The following is a 19683-nucleotide window of genomic DNA, read 5'->3' as shown; positions in this document are numbered from 1 at the left end:
TCAAATAGGACAGAGCTGAAGAGTCTCTCTATTCATTTGAATGAAAAAAAAATGCAGAAAGAAGCTGAGTATTTTAAAAAGTATAAAAGATAATAAAAAGCTGAATGGAAGAGCACATGTTGTTAATAAGCTGAATGTTTTAAAAGTTTAATGGGGTTTTCTAGCTGAAAGTAGGCTGAAGTAGTTAAGGAGCAAAAGGCCGAACACGGAAATCAAAAGTATTAGAACAATAATTTAAAATGCATTTCCAAAAGGACAGTGTGAAGGTGTCATTGGTGAAAGGATTTTCCAAGCAAAGCTGAAAAAAGCTGAAGTACCAACAAGGCTTTTATTTTGAAAGTATTACCTGTCTGTGTCTCCACTGTATATCATGTGGGAGAAAATACTTCAGGTGAAGTTTTCTGTATAATTACTACATTAGATGTCTGTGCTTCTTCCTCCATTGCATTTATCAGACAGCTTTATTTTAAAAAAAGTGGGTTTTGTAATTTTGGATAAATCTTTATTTTACAGGTCTCAAAAACTCATTTTATTTCCAAATAGTTTCCCAAGAAGTTCTGAAAAGAACCATACAAAGTGAGAACACTCCCATCATGTGTATTTCTAAAGCTAACTTAGAACAGGTGAGCTAAACATACAAAATGTGAAATGTTTTCAGGAAATGCAGCAGAAATAAATAGTGTGTCCAATAAATATTTAAAACATTAGTCATTTAATTTTGTTCCGTTAGCTTTTTTTGCTCCAGTTAACAGCCATCGGATAAACTCCTATAACTTTGTCTCCATTTTAATAAAAAAAAAAATACAGTTTATGGTTCTTTCATGGAAAGAAAAGATGTAAAATATAGTGGTAGATTGTTATTTTTTAAGCATTTTACAAACAAAATCAAGCTGAGTTTAAAATAAAGCAGCCTCCATGATGCAGCCACACAGAGCTGGAAGACTGATGCTTCCACATGCTTTAGGACACTAAGGACACTGGGCTACAGCAGATTATTTTAGTGTTTTTTTAATTTTTCAATCATTTTTCAAATGAATGACATAAACCGTGGGAGGAACACGGAGCACCAGCATTAATCACACACATATATCTTCGTTCCTCATTCTCTGCTCTTAAAGCTCCAGAGGTTTCTCCTTCCTCATCCCCCTGGTTTGTTACCTGTTGGCTGATGTTACAAACAGCAGCTTACTGTGTCTCTGTGACAGCTGCTGTCTCTGTCTCTGTCAGCTTTCCCCTTTGTGTCCACAGGATTTCCATCTGTCCCACGCATTTTGTTGTCTCTGCTAAGAGCTTTTCTGTGTCCACCACACACTCTTGCATCTCTGCCAACTGCTTCTTCATCTCTTCCAGGTGCTTTTCCATTTGTGCCAAACGCTTTTCCATTTGTGTCCACAGGTGCTTATTTGGAGCTGTCCAGTCCTCACGGCCTTCACCTGTGTCCTGACCAGGTGGAACCTTAGAGTCACTTTCACAAGTATCTTCTTCCAGCTTTCCAGTCGCCTTGTTGCTGTCAGCGGCATTTTTCTTCCCTTCCTTCGTCTTAAATAAGTTTCCTATTTTCCTTGGCAAACGTATTGCGGTGAAGCATTTTTGTTCCTGATTCCTGGAGGCTTTTCCCTCACTTCCATTCTTCCATGTTTGATCAGGTAAAGCCACTTCTGGCTGTTCCTGTGTTCTCAAAGCCCCAGAGGCTTCTCCTTCCACAGCACCCTGCTTTTGGATTGGGATGTTAAAATCGGAAAACTGCTTTCGCTTCAGTGGACACAGGCGAGTATTTCTCACAGTAAAATCCTTGCAGCGTTTTTCAAATTGATACGCAATGATGGAATATATATGATATATATGATATATATATATTAATATAGAATGTTTTTCTTCACAGAGATTTTCAGAAGAATCCAAACTGAGATTAGCATCAGTCTGGTCGTAGTATTTATTAGACGTGCTTGATCCGGTGTGGCATCACAGACATCACTGTTTTGTTTATGTGTGCCTCCACTATGTATCATGTGGGAGAAAAACAGCTTGTTTGGATACAGTCCTAAGGCTGATCACATGTACTGATTCAGTTGGGTTTGTTTCCTTGGCAATGACAGCTTTCATTTGCTGAAGACAGGTTAGAAACTGCTCACACTTTGCCTCGCAAAATGTGAAAAAGTATTAGTCCTATTACCAAAATTGAAAAACTGAGTGTCCGAAGGTCGTGTCAGAACATGGAGAAGATATTCAATAATATGATGGCAGGGCGACAATTTTAAAACAGCCCCCGTTTGTGATTTGAGGAGAATTTCTGGATCTCCATTAAAATGGGCTCCAATGAAAGTTTCAGATGTCACTCTGTCCACTTCTGGCTAAATACTGAAAGTCCTGTCACTATGAGAGTTGCATTTCCCGAAAGAATGCAAAAAACCCACGTTTGAATGTATAATTCCAGGAGGAAAGATGAAAGTTGAGAGAAGAAAAAAAGTTGATCAAAGTTGAAGCTGAGAAGTTAGAGAGCATGTAATGTCACTGACTCTGGTAATGGAGAAGTGGAAAAATACCCCAAAAGAACCTCAAACTAAAACCGTGATAATTCAAAAACCGCGAAATATATTAAAATGTGGAAAACAAGACTGATAGCTGAAATTCTGGAATGTCTCTGTAGGCTGGATGGACAGTATTCACTACATGTTAAAGCTGAAACAACAAAGCTGAAGAGGAGCTGCTGACTTTCTGCATCCATTTGAATCTACTGTAGATGACTAGCACCTAAGTGAATCAAGTCAGAAACAATGTGAGACGACTCTTTGTGGCAAGTGTGCTGTGCAAATTTAAACTGTAATTCATGGTTGTACACTGTAGAAATACCACAATACACATCACTTTAAGAAAAACAATTCGAAACCACCATGTCATTGGCCAAGACAATGAGTTGTAATAGTTATGTATAGAAATTGTAACTAACACATTTTTATAGATATAAATAAATCAATTTTTCATGCCAACTACCTCAAACCAGCAAGCTATATAAAGGCTATATAAACATCATTGATGCGACAATGCAACAGCCCCATACTACTCAGTATTTAACTCATCAGCATCTATTTTATAGAGCAGTGTGAATTTAATATAACAAGAAAAAGGAGCAAATATAGTCAATGTTGATGCTCAGATGAAAATTTGTGCAATTGGATAAGAGGCACTACAACATTAACATGGAACTGATAACCTACTTGTTCTTTCTCCACAGGAGGAGGAGATACAGTAGAAGGGAATCCTTGAGTCCTTAAGTCGAAAAAGAATGGAATCCTGCAAATCCTATTAAACCACGATGACGTCTATGAAATAGAGGAGGCTGTGTGTGGCAGCCATTTGACGAAGAATAAAAAATTGACTGGCCAATTTTTTTATTCTTCAATAAAAACTTTCTGGAAACAAAATAATCCACAATAAAGGAATAGCAAAGGGACAGGCAGCTCCTTGAGCTTTTATTTTGGTGTGCTTCAGTTTTCAGAAAATAAAATAAAAATAAAAATAAAATAAACAAGCAATGCATGAATTATTGGTCATCATTATGAGTAGTGCAGTACTCTTTTGTCTCTGTCTTGTGATGTTTTTGTGTTTGTGAAGCTGCGGTATTCTCCACCGTTTTATTGTATATTTGTCAGTGAAAGCTGAAAACTAAGAACAAAGTTTAAGAGCTTTTAGGAATAGAAGTTACAGTGTGTGTGATTGCATCACCATTTTGCTGGAGAAGAGCAGAAATTTCCAAAAACTGTATAAAACTAAAACCGATTATTCAAAAAAACACCAAAACATATTAGAAAGCTAAATACAAGGCTGATAGCTGAAAGTCTTGTGATTTGCAGAAATTTTAAATACTTTGAAAAAAGTAAAAAAGGCTTTTATCTACTGTAAATGATTCAAGACTTAACTACTTCACCCTACTTTCAGCTAGAAACACACTTCACCGGGGATTGAACCAACAACCGTGAGATTGGTGGACAACCTTCCTGCGCCACAGTCGCCCCTTGACTGAAAGGCTGAATCTACACCCACATCTGTCCTGTCAGTATTTATTGGTATTCTGATTTAAATGCTTTATTTAATACATATATTAAGGTTGTGTTAATAATTGTGATTGTTTTATAGCCCAAAGTTTTTAAGGTAAATGATTGATTAAATCAAATATTTTAGATCAAATTTAACATACACTGCAAAAACATACAAAAACCATGCGTGACCCTTACTGCTGTTTATACTATTACTTCAGCGATTTTATTGACTGATTGTCAAAGCTGCAGGAAGCTCACTAAGGAGGAATCACGATTTCTTTTTGATGCAGTTGTGATTCTGTAGTGATGTTGTGAAAATGACTAAATGCACTTACTGAGGGTTAAACTGCAGAAAAACAAAAAGTGCATGATATTAAAGGTTATACTACGAAAACACACCAATAAAATACGTTTGACACGGCTGTAGCTCAGGTGGTAAAGCAGTCATCCACTGACCACAGGGTCAGTGGCTCGATCCCTGGTCCCAACTATATGTGAAAGTGTCTCAGGGCAAGACACTGAACCCTAACAGCCCATTCCCCTCCCCAGCTGTGCCGTACCGTTCAAAGCCTGGTAGAAATTGGGGAGTGTTGCGTCAGGAAGGGCATCCGGTGTAAAAACTGTGCCAAACATGCGGACAATGATCCACTGTGGCGACTCTGAACTCACTGGATAAGCTGATCAAACAAACAAACAAACGGCCAAAACCCACATTGTGCAACACTTACAGTGGGTTAAGCTGCAGGAAATAAAAAAACCCAAAAAATTTCTGAAATTGGGGGTAAACATCAGAAGTTTCTTTCAAGACTATTACTGCCCAAGGCCTTAAAGGATCAGATGTTCAGTGTACATTTAGAAAGTCTTTACAAGAGAACATATTCTGTAAATAATGTCCCTGAAATCTTATTAGGAAAGTAGTGTTTTTAGCCTAGTTTCATATTGGACAGTTGTGCTAGATAGCGTGGGGTGAAAAGTGAATTATTTCTGTTTTTGGCAGCATTTTCAGAGCCTTCACCCAGTCTAATTTTTTCTAATGAGGAAATCACAAGCTGAAAATATGTGTGTCAGATGTTTGCATTGAGTAGGTGGGATAGGTATAAAGGAAAAATGAGAAAGTGTGCCAATCTATTATTACTGCAGTATGTTTTGCGTGATGTTTCTAAATAAAAAATTTAAAAGATTAGTGAAAGACTTCTAGTTCTTTTTCAAATAGTGCACACTGGTTCTGACTAGTGGTTCTTCACAAGGCTAGGAATTTTTTTTTGTCCTTTCAGCTCATCCCGTGAGTTCAGGGTCGCCACAGCGGATCATTGTCCGCATGTTGATTTGGCACATATTTTACATCAGATTCCCTTCCTGACGCAACCCTCCCCAATTTTTACCGGCTTGGTGGGATGGGAATGGGCTGTTAGGGTTCAGTGTCTTGCCCAGAGACACTTCGACATATAGCCGGTACCGGGGATCTAACTCGTGACCCTGTGGTCCGTGGACGACTGCCTTACCAACTGTGCAGCCGCGACCATCCTACAAATTGTAACTCTAGGTGCAGGAACATAAAATAGATGTAAATGGATTAAACAGTTAAAATGCATTTGTAACGTTCACACTGTTACATTGTTATATACTGAGCATTATACACACGCAAACATTTTAGACTTGAACTCAATCATTACTTTTACCATTTATTACACAGCATGATCATGTTTATTTTGTATTACTTTGATTACAAATACTCATCCTGCTTAGTGTCATAGCTTAATACTACAAAGTTATGTGATACACAGAATGCACTAATCATATTTATAATATACTATTTTGTTAGTATATGTGAACTTAATGTAACTGACCATGTCACATAAAGAGAAAATGAAACAAGAGGAGCTGAAACAGACATCAATCCTGTTGTGAGTCTGGAAGGTTTACGACTAATTTCAGATATTCACAATACAGCAAAACCTGTTCTGAAAGATTTCAAAGGATTATTCCTGGTACTCATCACTTCACATTTCTGGCTTTGAGATGATCTTGCAATTGTTAACAATATTAAACAACTACCTACAGAGTATTATTCAAGAATGTACAGGATTTACAAATCTGGCAGTGAGTTGGACTTCACTGTCAGCAGTTCTTATCAGGTAATATTTTCTACTGAACATGATCCATTAGGTTAAAGGAGGCTTATAGTTTGTATCAATGTCAAGAAACAAGAACTGTTCAACGGATGATTTACAAAAATACATAAAATAAGAATACTCGGCCTTTCACTGTACAATTTTAAATATTATTATGGGTTTGAATTGATGTTTGTCTAATGATAATCACTATTTTCATTACTGTCAAAGATGCCTGATGATGCCAAAACTAACACTTAATTATTAAAACTAACATTTACTTTGTAATCCAGAATCTGATATATCCTTGTCAATTGTTTCTTCTTTTATTGAGTAGTTTACTTGAGCTTCTTTGTTACACACAGTCAAGCTCTCTTCTATTTCTACTTGGACACAGCGGTGTTTTTTCAGGGACTGTGAGCGTGTAAACAGTCTCTTACAATGTGAACACCAGTATGGCTTCTCCCCAGTGTGGACACGAAGGTGGCGGGTGTAACTGTACGAACTGTTGAAACATTTCCCACACTGGTCACAGCTAAATGGTTGCTCTCCAGTGTGGATACGAAGGTGGCGCATGTAGTTGCTTAGGCGGCCGAAACCTTTCCCACATTCTTTACACTGGTGTGGTTTCTCCCCAGTGTGGGTGCGCACATGTTGTTTGTATGTTTTTGAAATAGAGAAACTTTTCTGACAGAGTTCACAGCGAAATGGCTTTTCTCCAGTGTGAATACGCAGATGGGACTTGTAATTACCTAACTGAGAGAAACTTCTCCCGCACTGGTCACAGCAATATGGTTTCTCTCCTGTGTGGACACGCATGTGTATCTTGTAACTACTTAAGTCACTGAAACTCTTTTCACAATGGTTACACTCATATGGTTTCTCTCCTGTGTGGTTCCGCAGATGCAGGCTGAAATGCCCAGACTGAGTGAAACTCTTTCCACAGAAGTCACACTGGTAAGGCTTCTCACCGCTGTGGCTAAGCAGGTGTCGTTTGTATGAGCTTAAAAAACTAAAACTCTTGGGACACTGCTCACAGCAGTATGGCTTTTCTTTAGTGTGGACACGCATGTGTATCTTGTAAATACTGAAGTAACTAAAACTCTTTTCACACTGGTCACACTGGTATGGTCCAGTGTGGTCACGCAGGTGTTTTCTGTATGAACTCTGGTCACTGAAATCCATGCCACACTGGTCACAGCAGAACGGGGTTTCCTCAGGGTGGGTATATAGGTGCAGTTTGTATGCATTTTGTTGGCTGAAGCTGCTACCACATTGTTCACAGTGGTAGAGTTCCCCTGCAGTGTGAGTGACTTCATGTCTTCTTAAGCTACAAATCCGGCTGAAACATTTTCCACACTTCTGACACTGATGAGGTCGGCTCCTGTCTGTGTTGGTCTGTTTCAACTGAGAAAACCAAAAAACAAATAAGGAAATAAATGTCAGACTGGAGGATTTTAAATAATGCTGGTAACAATTAACTAGCTACAGTATACTATAGTACAATTAGTACATGTAACATGTTACACATGAAAGCCAGGCACAATGACAGGAGCGTAGATGCCAGGGACTGGTAGAAGCCTGATGTTGGTTCTTTCTTTATTTAACAGGATGATCTAGAGAAATTAGCAACTAATGCATATAAGCTAATTGGCTTGTAATCAGAAATTTGCTGTTCGCTTCCCTGGAAAATTGCTGTCACATAAAGGAGGTGCTGACGGGTTTGGCTGATTTAATGGGCTGATTTAACTGTTAAAGATATTATAAACTAATAAATGCTGATGTATCATTATGGGTTAACCACCTGTCAGCCCATAAAATCAGTGTCACCTTTACCAACAGTGATCTCTGATCCTTTTTTTTTATTGATGATTGTACGTTTTGCCATAATTAACATAATGGGTACTGTGCAAAATACACTAAGTGGAGTACTTTCAATTTTCTACTTCCTACTACTAAGTAAAATGTAGATAATTGGCTTATTACTTGACAGAGAAAAGAGTTTAAAATGGTACCAGTGGAGAATTCTTTAGGCCAATACTTGCACTTTTAATTGAGTATTGATTTTCTGTATTTCTACCACCTATGTACACAGTCTATCACATTATGCTGTGCAGTTACAGATGGCTCAGAGTGGCTATGCTAATCCTGTCCTCCATGTCCTCCAGGACATTAAGACACCACAGTGTTAATGTTGTGATTGATCGATGTATAACAGAAAAAGATTAAAGACTGATCGTACAGTATTTGACTTTTATTTAAAAAGTTATTGGCACATTTTTAATATGTTTGCAAATATGTCTAAAGATATGCTTTCACTTTTTAAATTATTGGTTATTGTATATAAAATGATAGGAAATTAGATTATTCTCATTAAGAAATACATTTTAACATTCCATTCCAAATAAAATTGTAACATTAAAAAGATTCGATTACTTTCTGAACTGCATCTGCTTTGGTTCTTCTTCGGACTCTACAAGAGCCTCATTATGGGCATTTATGGGTTGCAGCTTCCAAGGATGATATCATTTTAATTAGTTTACATTATATTAGAACGCTTAGTTTGTAGTTTTATTTTAGGTTATTTGCACTTATAAAGATACAGGATAACATTAATAAACATTAACATAATATTAATAATAACCAAACCTGGATGAATGTGAACCTTCAGACATACTGAGACACTCTCCAGTGAATTTTAAACTTCATTAGAAGAAATCAACAAGTAGGAAAAAGAAAGAAATAATCGAACCAAATATTCTACCTATTAAAATACATAAAATAAACATAAAACCACCAGTTCTGATGAGGAATACACAGTTGAAAACGAGTCCATACGGATAATACTGCAAGGAAAAAAACAAGCCCTTCAAGACTCTTTTGAATTGTGCAGGTGTTAAATTTCAAACTTCAGGTGGCAATGCATTCAATATTATTTATTCTCTGTAAATTGTTTCTACAAAAATGTTGCCCTAAGCCTGAAAGTGTAACAGATGGAATAGTTATCATATTGATAATTAAATGAATACAGTTTTTCAAAATGGGAAAACATTTTGTTTAGAGAATTGTACATAGTAGTAGAATCTGTACAGACCTGAGGAGTCCAGATTACATAAATAACAGCAGAGATGAAAAATTTATCTACACAAGTAATAATTGTTTGATTGTATTTGCATAAAATACGTTTGGTTTGATAAATACTCGCCTAAACTAAATTACAATGACAAATAATAGCATAAAAAAAGGAAAATATAAAGCTCTAGCAACCTCTATGTTTATCATGAACTTATTTTTTCCCAGTATTCTAACACTTATTTTAGTGTTGTCACTATATTAAAGTGACTATTGAGATGTTTTTTCCAGGATAAAGACTCATCAAGACATACAGCTAGAAACTGTAAAGAGGATGCTTTGGAAATATTATTATTGTTATTTGAAATCCAACATTTAACATTAATAGTTGTTGCGCGTGCACACGTCACTATTAGCAGCACATGGAAGATAAAGCTGCCTATATTCAGTGACTAGAAATGTTCCCATTACTTTTGTCGGGATGAAAGGTGATAAGAACATTAATCTAACATGTAAATTGTGTGCAGCCAATGGTAAGAAAGCTGAGCCTGCTGCAGCCACAGAGGATGGCTGTAGCCCTTCAATGCTATGGGGATCCAGACAACTGACTGGATAAAATGGATTTTTGTTTAATCTTACCTCTTCTGAAGAACTCATCTCACCAGCTTGTTGCTCAAAGATAATGTTCTCCATATGTTCTTCTTCCCATCAACAGGTTTCAGCTCTGAAACCATCAGGCATACAGACTGGTCAGGAACACCCATAAAACTCCAGTTTGAAGTACTATAGATTCCCATTCTGGGAATGATCTGCTCCTTTAGCTCAAAATAGAAATACACATTTCTACTACTTCTAATTACCCTCCTGCCAGAGAGAACAAAATAATCAGTCCATGTTTCTGGAAAAGTAGAAAAAAGTCTACATTGAACTCATGGATAGAAACAACCACAATAACAACACACTATAGTCATAATGGACTATAGTGTGTTCTTGTATAGTTTGGGTGGAACAGTGCCAGTGTCGTAACCAGGAGCCTTTTATCTGCACTTGAGCAATGTGGTGTCTGCTGTCACTGTCTACACTTTGTATGTGCATTAGCACAAAATGCGAGTTAAACACCAATCAAAATAGTTCATCAGCACACACATTCAGAGTAACACCATCCACTGTTATGTAGAGTATGTGTCATACAAAGTTAAGTACAAATATTACGCCACTCTGACTCATGACAGAAAGTATATCCCTACTTCTAAACAAGCAGTGACAACAGTATATGTTTTATTAATACCCTGGTGTCCTGTCACCGAGCTCAACAGCCAATCAGTTGGTCTCACTCGCTGACAGGCAGACGACGATTCAACATGTATAAAACCCAATGTTGACATGTCGCACATACATCAGTGTGGCTGTATAATTGCGTTTAAGGACACTTACGTAAATCTAGTCCAACTGTTATTGTTCTGTCATTGACGCGGTCTGAACACATACTGTTATTGGACAAAAATGAGTTCCACAAGACACACAGACAAAATTTAATACCGGAGCCATTCGTTTCATTCAATACTTTAAGTTTTAACAATGACAAGTGCTGGAGCCTCGTCACAAATAACGTAGTAGTAGGAAGATAAATCAGAGTATTACCGCTCATACATACGGCTAATGTAACACGGCGGCAGCATAGCATCCACATCCAAACTAACACGAATTTGCGAGGAGACGGGAGAAAGGTGCCCGATTTACGTGGTTACGGGTTCCGCCTTTAAACCAGGTATGCTATCAATAATTACTCACACAGAGAGAGACTATCTAAGAATATAGAACAGATACCTCTCTCTCACTTCTGTTAGTATTGCCACGCAGATAGCGCCATATTAGAAAGTGACGGCACAGTGACGTAGCTACGCAAAGCATTGTGGGAAGGCTTTGACTTACAAAAGACAGCTTTCTTTTTCGTTTTCTTCCGCTTCTTCCTCTTCTTCTTTGGGGTTTTATTGGCAGCCGGCATCCGATATGTTGCATTGCTGCCATCTTCTGGTTTTAACGTCTCCCTTCATATACAATATACAACAATATACATATATACAACCCTTAAGGGGCGGCTATAGCTCAGTTGGTAAAGGCAGTTGCTTACGGACCACAGGGTGAGTGGTTCGATCCCCGGCCCTGGCTGTATGTCGAAGTGTCCCTGGGCAAGACCCTGAACCCCTAACAGCCCATTCCCCCTACCCAGCGATGCAGTGCCGGTCCAAGCCCGGTAGAAATTGGGGAGGGTTGCGTCAGGAAGGGCATCCGGCGTAAAAACTGTGCCAAATCAACATGCGGACAACGACCCCGAACTCACGGGATACGCCGAAAGGAGATCATCATACATATATACAACCCTTCTCAATCTTAACCTGGCTTGGGACCTGTGTTCAGCTTTGCACGTCTATATTGTTGTGTCCATTTCAGGAGCTGGGATTGGAATGACTTGGGTGTTCAGTGTCTTGCCCGGGGACACTTTGACATGCAGCAAGGAGGAGTCAGGGCACAAACCACTGATCACAGATTGGTTTCAGCCCTGCCATGCAACTAAAGACGATAAGTGGTTACAGATAATGGATAAATACTTTTCAGCACAGAAATGCAACGAGTGACTATTCCAGAACTCCAGACATTTAAGTAGAAAATTAGACAAAACAATTTAATGACAAAACAATGAAAAACAAGGTACCAGGATCGTTTGTCAGCAATCATTTTTAAGAGATAAACAACATCCATCCATCATTTGTAACCACTGTTTAGGGTCATGGAGGTGAAAGGAAGGGTTCACCCTGGAAAGGTCTTCTGCAGGGCCAATGCTGAGAGACAACAATACAAAACTACGGGTAGTTTGGAGTCACCAATTAATCTAATATGTATGTCTTTGGGCACAGAAAGGACACAGACAGCTGAGATTCGAACCAGCGACCATATAGATGTGGGGCAGCACTGCAAACTACTCTACCACTGTGCTGCTCAGGTTAATAACCCTTGTATAATTAAGCAAGTGTAATACATACGTAACATGTGAGTTGAAAATTGTATTGATGCAAGGATTAAAGTATTGAAATATAAGAAAAGTGGTTCAATGTTCAACGTGGTTCAACGTTTTGTGTTTTTGTTGTGAAAGGACTGTGCTACTTACTTTTTTGTCTTCATATTAGTGGGAGCAAGAATTAAAAGGAAGGAATTGTTTTTCTTAAGTAAGCTAAATCCAGGTGGTAGAGAGTAATGTTCATTTGTCTGTTTGGTCTCATGATGGCGCCATTGTCTCACTGGTAGTGTGTCAATACAACCATAGATCAAATACAATCAACAAACAGTAATTAATGCCTAATAAGCAAGTCTAGAGAAGCAGAAACTCGAAATTTGTCTTAACTCCTCAAAAACTTGAAAACATGTAAAATGTTTAACATGTAGACAGAAACAAATAGATAAAAATACATAAATGAAAGGTAAAGGAAACTAAAATATGTCTCATTACTCTCCATCAAAATGGATCATTGGTCAGCTGTCTGCAAACTATCCTGCCATATTTTGCCTTTTCAGTTTCCCTTCACGCATAATCCAACTTTGCAATACCACAGTGAGGCCATTTTCACTAGGATATGAAGACTTTGCTTTGATGTTTTCTCCTTGACTTAGATTTTTTTCTTGCCTTGTACCTCACTTGTAAGTCGCTTTGGATAAAAGCATCTGCTAAATGACTAAATGTAAATATGGTTCACTTCAACACGTGTCAAATATGTGGCTGTCAAGTTGTGGAAAAAGATCTTTTCTCAACTGTAAATGAGCCGTTTTCAGCTTTGTGCCAAGTCACAGACCTTCTGTCAGGGTTTTGGTTAGAGGATGGACCCAAAAGAGGAGACAGTGCAAGTGATAGAAAATAACAAGAGGCTTTTATTGACAGAGACTTGAAATTGGCAAAACGGAAATCGCTCCTAATAGGAGGGCACAGACAACAGGCTCATTAAACCTACACACAGAAATCAACAGTAGGTAAACCTAAAACACAAAACCCGGGAGCAACAGGCAGGGAAAACAGGACTAAAACAAGAAACACTGATAGAGAACCAAAATTAAACCTCAGACCAAAGGGGAAAGCTAGAGTCCAGAGTCCACTGTGGGGTTGGTGAGGGTAATAATGATGACAATGACAGCGGTGACCACAACGAAGACAGTAACCACAATGGCAGAGACCACATTAACAATGACAAGGATCTGGCAGGGGATTGAAGGGAAGACTGAACTTAAATAGAGGGTGGAACAGGTGCAAACAATGAGGGACAACGAGGGTAAAGCTGGGTGAACAGAACCAGGGACAGGAAGTAAGGAGAAGGGGCCACAAAATAAAAGTCCAGGAACAGGAAGTGCAACAAGACCCTGACACCTTCTCTCTCTTGAAGTTTATTGAGTGACTTAGAATACTCAAAATCTTCCTTCCATCCTCATTTCAGAGAAGCTTCAGTATGTGGCATGCATTAAGAATGACATAACTTTCTGTTTGGGGTCCTCAGGATGCAAGAAGTACAGGGTCGTGTCATTGATATTTAGTATCAGTACCATGAAGCCTACTAAAGCAACAGCTGATGACTTTGGCCTTCTCTGATCCATCCGTATTTGTGATGAGAAAGTAGGCAATAGGAATTTTCCAGGGCTCATTGATGGCTACAACCAGGAGGATCAAAGCCTGTGTGGCCAATGTGTTGTCAATTTCACCAGTGCCTGTGTCCAAAGAGCCATGAAACAAGTCTTCACCAAATGAATGAGGTTTTACTCCATCATGAGGGCTACTCACCCCAACCGGTCAAGCCAGACTGATGAATGATATGAATTGGTGCTAAATAAATAAAGTTGAAAAAGAAAAATCTCCTTTTTTCTTCTGTCTGTTTGACTCCACACTGCTTTTCAGTTCAGTAAAGGAGGTCATGGTAAATCCAGGATGTGCTATACAAACTGCACATGATGTTACTGTGTGGCAGAGCTTTGTGAAACTTATCATACTCATATGCCTTTGCAGAGTAAAAGTGCAGTGAGGTGTCAAACTGGTTTAGCTTTTAAGAGTATTTAGCTGACTTTTCCCTGCGGTATCTTTAAAATGTGCTTTGGCACTTCATCAAATGACTCAAACAAGTGGCACATTGACTCACTAATATCATGCTCCGCCTCAGTTCTCTGGTGACCTGCCTCAAGGTGCAAATTATCTTCGTGAGGCATCTGGCCCTTTGGGAATATTTTTCAGATTTTTATTCCCTGTAAATGTGTGAGAGTTCCAATGCGGCCTGATTTTTCCATTTCAGAGGCCTCTGTGACTCTAGGCTATAGAAGTGATCCTCAGTGATTTTGCTTCTCTTAGCATATTCAGGGGATAATACCATACTATTATCACCACCATAGGCCCCTGATACAGCAATGTCACCTTGACAGATCTCATTACTGTGTAGGATGTTGGCATTAATCAATATGTCACCTGAGGTGACTTTGGGCGCAGGAAGTTAAAGCGGTTGTCCACCAATCTCACAGTTGTTGGTTCAATCCCCACATGTTGAAGTGTCCTTGAGCAAGACACGGAACCCCAAATGAGTTGCTCCCGGTGAGTGTTGGCCAGCTGCATAGCAGCTCCCCCATCGGTGTATGAGTGTGTGTGTGATTGTGAGTGTGAATGGGTGAATAAGAAGCAGTGTAAAGTGCTTTGAGTGCCAATAGGTAGAAAAGCGCTATATAAGTGCAGAACATTTACCATTTGTAAGCGGCAAAGTTACCTCTCTGGCAGAGACACTTAGCTTTTTGCCATTACTTACCACAATTTTGCACCTTACCTGTCTTGTTGGAGATAATTAGACCAGTTGAGTAGGAAGTGAGAAAGATTTTGGGACTGTTGAGCTTTTAAGGCATCAATTTCCCTAAACTGGACCCTGCCTCTCGTCCAATGACAGCTGGGATAAGCTCCAGCCCCCTGCGATTCTAAACAGGATAGGTGGTTACAGATAATGGGTGGATGGATGGATACAAATGTTTGGACATATTGCCCAGTAAGTCCTCTACTTGAAACAACAAAGAAAAAAAGTGTCCATCATATGTTACAGCTGGTTAAACAGACTATTTAAAAAATTAATTGCTTGGAATAGAGACTTTGTCTAGTGTTTACAATATCAGTTCCTATAACATGTCAGTTTGGCAAGTGATTAGTGTGAGTGTGTGAGTCCTTTCTAAAGGCTTTTGTATGAAACCCATCGTATTAACCAATCAGAGGAGGGCAATTATTTCTGCTTGTGTTCAACCAACAACATTAAAAAAGTATTTTATTACTCTGACATGATGCAGGAACTGAACTGATAACTGTCCTTGTGTGGGTTTTTCTGACTATGAGGAGCGATTCTGATACAGAAGATTTACAGTTTAAAGAGTGTGATGATTGGTGGAACAGTAGTAGATGAGCATAGTTTTTAGATATATTTTTTTGTTCAGTACCATGAACATGAGCTGAACTCTATAAACGCAATCTCTAAAGTTGAATTGAACTGAATTTAAAGCGTTAATGTAGAATTTGCAGGCTTAGAACTGGCACTGGTATCCATGGCAACAGCTTCATTGCCAATAGTGGCAACATAGTCATGTGTTCTCTGTTGTTCAACATTTAAACACGAAAACAACGTTTACAATAACGTGCATGAATGTAGAAAGAAACAGCTCTGGTGTTAATTGGGGTCGGGGGTAACTGGCTCGGACACTGCCTGCATGTTGCAGACTATACATCAGCAAGCTTGGATTTCTTGGAGGCTCCATTAGCAACATGAGAAGACGTCACATGATGTTGATCTTGTTATTGAATTAGCGTTATCCATAGCATCTGTGTCACCACTTTATCTCTCATTATTTCCATTTCTCATCCATCATTGCCCCTTGCTACTGTATCATCATGCATCTTTTCTTTCCATTCCTTTAAGTGCTGCTTATACAGTCATACAACCCCTGACACAATTTGTAAAACATATGACTTATGATGCATAAAAAACTTTTTTTATTTAAGGTAGTGGTAAATGTAGCAATATATAATCACATAACTGTTTACTTTTTACAATGATACTGTAACTGTAACTGAATCTTTTGCCTGATCATATACAGACAGATTAACACTCACATGTTCCCTGTAACTTCTTTGACTGTAATTAGTGTGTATAACTGTGTAAAAGCAGTCACTGAGTTTCTCAGCTCTTGACAGACCCCAACCCATTTCATCCAGGGCTGCACTGCCTTTGCGTCATACTGATGTATGTAGAAACCTTAACTGACCCAAACCAAAACAAACACAAATAGGTCTCTTGAGTTTTGTGTTTCAAAAACAGACAGACACGCTACGAGCTGCATGGTTGAACCTACGATACTTCAAGAGCAACTCCCAGCTGGGACCTTGGTTGCATATGTCAGCTCTTACATCCAGACATACTGTAGACTGTGTGCGGTATTGGAAAGGCTGAGTTACATCTGATAGTCAGGATGTCTGCTTTAACAAACCCCAGCACATAATCCTGGACACAGGGGAAACCAAAGCACAAGAAGCATCATTTAAAGACACATAAACACATTTGGCAAACCAATTTAAATCAGTTGAACTTTTAATTTAAAAGTATTCTAAACAACATATTGATAAAGAGTTGAGTATTAAATGATTGGTGTGGGTTTGCTCTGCCGCCTTTTTTTCAAAAAAGTATATATCCAAACTGCCTGTACTGACTGAGAACACTAAGTAATGTCTCTGAAACTGCAGTAGTGTTCATGGATCAGCATTGCGTAGTTACAATATCTAGTTATCGTGCACCATTGTTGCAAATAGCAGCATTGTTGACCTATTAATATCAAACATACATTCCGCTGTCTGAATTTCTGTAGCCTCATCCTGGTGGGATTGTAAGAGAATCATATATCACTGAAGTACTGTTCAGATAGGAACTTTTTTTTTATGAAATACTAGGTGCTGTATATAAACCTTGTAGTTTGTGTAAGTATAAGTAAGTGTGTGATTGTGAGTGTGAATAACAAGCAGTGTAAAGTGCCAATAGCTAGAAAAGTGATATATAAGTGCAGACAATTTACCAAGTAGTATGTTCTCATATCATTATTTATCTTTAGTTGATATGTAATTTAAATATTTGTTGCTCGTCAAACAGGGACAATCCACAAGTCTGTATTGCAGTTCTATGGCTTCTCCATTGTTTTTATGCCTCAAGTCTTCCCTGCATGTCATGGGATTAATTACTATTAATTGGTATAGTTGATACCAACCTGGGATTTAAGGAAAGGAAGGAAGGAAAAAAATCAAGGAAGGAAAATCATTTATATCACACTTCACTAATTTGACCTGCACCATCCCACAGTGTCTTCTGCCAGACATCTCTGCTGGTAGACAGCGGTAGAAAAAGCAAATCGAATATCTTCAATTTATGTATCAGTATAGGTTGTCTGTTCAACTTGCCCCAAAGTCTTTTATTGAGCTCAGAAACACCTTTTTTGTAACTGAGACAAGGAACCTTAGACTCCACCAACTTAACAGCAGAGAGCTTTACCAATTTTGGTCTGACGTTGTCTGAACCTGCTGTCATGATAAGACTTACATTAAAAATGCTCATAAAAACAGGAAACCTGCTTATTTAAAGCCGCACAGCTGTTATGTATCACCCTCACTCTCCTTCATCTGTTAGGGTAGAGAATAATGAATCTTTAGTGTTTTCATTAGTGAAAGGAAGTCGGTTACCTGAGGTAAGTTCTAATATGCAACAGCTCCAGCCAACATAAACCCGAGTTGAGGTTTACGTAGCAAAACAGGCAAAAACACCTGATCAGAGTCTTTAATGCTCAAAGCCTCCCCAATACTAATAATGAATAGAAAAGTTAGAGTGTTGCTAGACACACACAGTAGATTGTGTAATGTTCCTGGTTAAATCTTCAACACAAAGGGGACTTACTTGAAACATCAGCCCTACACAGAGTTTACAGTACATTAGGGATAATATGCTCTCCATCACTGTTGTGGCTTTATCTGTCTTGTTATCAACCAAAGTGCAATAACTCCATTACACAGAGTCAATATACTGGAAGAAAAACCACAACAAAGCTATTACACAGTAAACACCGTGTCTGAGGCCAAAAGTGGTATTTATGTTTACAGCCTGGTTAATACAATGTTAAATGTGCAGTGTGCAACATTTTTCATAATCTTTTACAAAAAATATGCCCCAACACGTATCATGAAGTAGCGAAGTGTGGTGAAAACCTCCCGTGACACAGACTCATTGAGCAGCACTGGCATCATTGCAGACTTATTACCTTCCAAAGGTATTTGAGCAGTTCTTGCTATTCTGACCAATCAGAGAATAGCAACCATTTCAGCTTAAGTTTCGTAACATTCTTATCAAAGGATTTCAAAAACAGAACCATTTGTCAGCAGCGACTTGAAGATGGCATAGTAAATGCTAATGGAAATAGAAACATCTACTTTACAGAAAGGTTGTATTTCTCCTCACAAACAGGCAGCGGTAGATGAAGTATTGTACTTCATGTAAAATAAAAAGTAAATAAACAAACTAAAATGTAAATGTATAAGTACTCAAATTTCTAATTAACTAAAAGTAAGTAAATAATTTAGATTTTAGTATCTAGTAAGTTTTGTTTCGTAAAAGTACTACTATTTTTTTTCTCCCTGTCTCTTTCTGTGGACAAGTTTTGCTTTGAGTACATCAGGGTCTGTGTTTCTCTTGGAGCTTTGTTGTTTTCCTTTGCACCTGATTTAATTTAAAGTAAAAACAGCAAGAACTCACAAAGCGCTGCTTTACATCTCCCCCTTTCTGAGCCCATGGCACAGAGAGGCAGGAAAGGTCGATGCTGATCCACTTAAAGGCACATTTTACAATGAATTCAGTAACGTATACAGCGTATTGCTTTATTATGTCTTGCGTGTCCTTGTTTTTCTTTGAAAGTTCATAGTTTGTTAGGAGGCGTTTGTTAGCGAGGGTTTTCTGTTTTTTATGTCCTTTCAGCTTATCTCATAAGTTCAGGGTCTCCACATGTTGATTTGGCACCGTTTTTAGACCTGATGCCCTTCCTCATGCTACCCTCCCCAATTTCTACCAGGCTTGGGACGAGCACTGCACGGCTGTGGGTTGGTGCCTCTCCCAGCTGTCAAACTGTAAGAGGCTGGGTCCAACCTGGACAGGACTGCAGTCCATACCAAGACAGAGAGATATACACAGACAGCCCATCATTCACACTCACATTCACACCTACAGTTCACCTAACATGCATGTCTTTGGACTGTGGAAGGAAACCGGAGTTCCCAGAAGACCCATGCAAACACAGGGAGAACACACAAACTCCACACAGAAAGACCACAGATGACCAGGGATGCAAATCCAGTACAAAAGACATATCACAGATTCCTCACCAAA

At 38.6% G+C, this 19683-nt stretch overlaps 1 protein-coding gene across 7 annotated transcripts; it reads right to left on the bottom strand.

The window, feature by feature from the left end:
* Positions 1 to 5706: 5706 nt before the first annotated feature.
* On the bottom strand, positions 5707 to 11128 carry LOC137124255 (zinc finger protein 709-like). Of its 7 annotated transcripts, XM_067499062.1 has the most exons (4): positions 10862 to 11041; positions 10655 to 10707; positions 9860 to 9944; positions 5707 to 7555 (listed from the first exon to the last, which is right to left on the bottom strand). In XM_067499062.1, exons 3-4 carry the CDS (start codon positions 9911 to 9913, stop codon positions 6419 to 6421), a joined length of 1191 nt encoding a protein of 396 aa, XP_067355163.1. In that variant the 5' UTR covers positions 9914 to 9944; positions 10655 to 10707; positions 10862 to 11041; the 3' UTR covers positions 5707 to 6418. The 7 variants fall into 7 exon arrangements, with proteins under 7 accessions (XP_067355163.1, XP_067355158.1, XP_067355164.1 ...); XM_067499057.1 differs by lacking the exons at positions 10655 to 10707; positions 10862 to 11041 and adding an exon at positions 11048 to 11128; XM_067499063.1 differs by lacking the exons at positions 10655 to 10707; positions 10862 to 11041 and adding an exon at positions 11059 to 11077.
* Positions 11129 to 19683: the final 8555 nt, after the last annotated feature.

The sequence above is a fragment of the Channa argus genome, chromosome 3 (assembly GCF_033026475.1).
Source record: "Channa argus isolate prfri chromosome 3, Channa argus male v1.0, whole genome shotgun sequence".
Lineage (NCBI taxonomy): Eukaryota > Metazoa > Chordata > Actinopteri > Anabantiformes > Channidae > Channa > Channa argus.
This window is presented reverse-complemented; position numbering and strand designations above follow the sequence as displayed.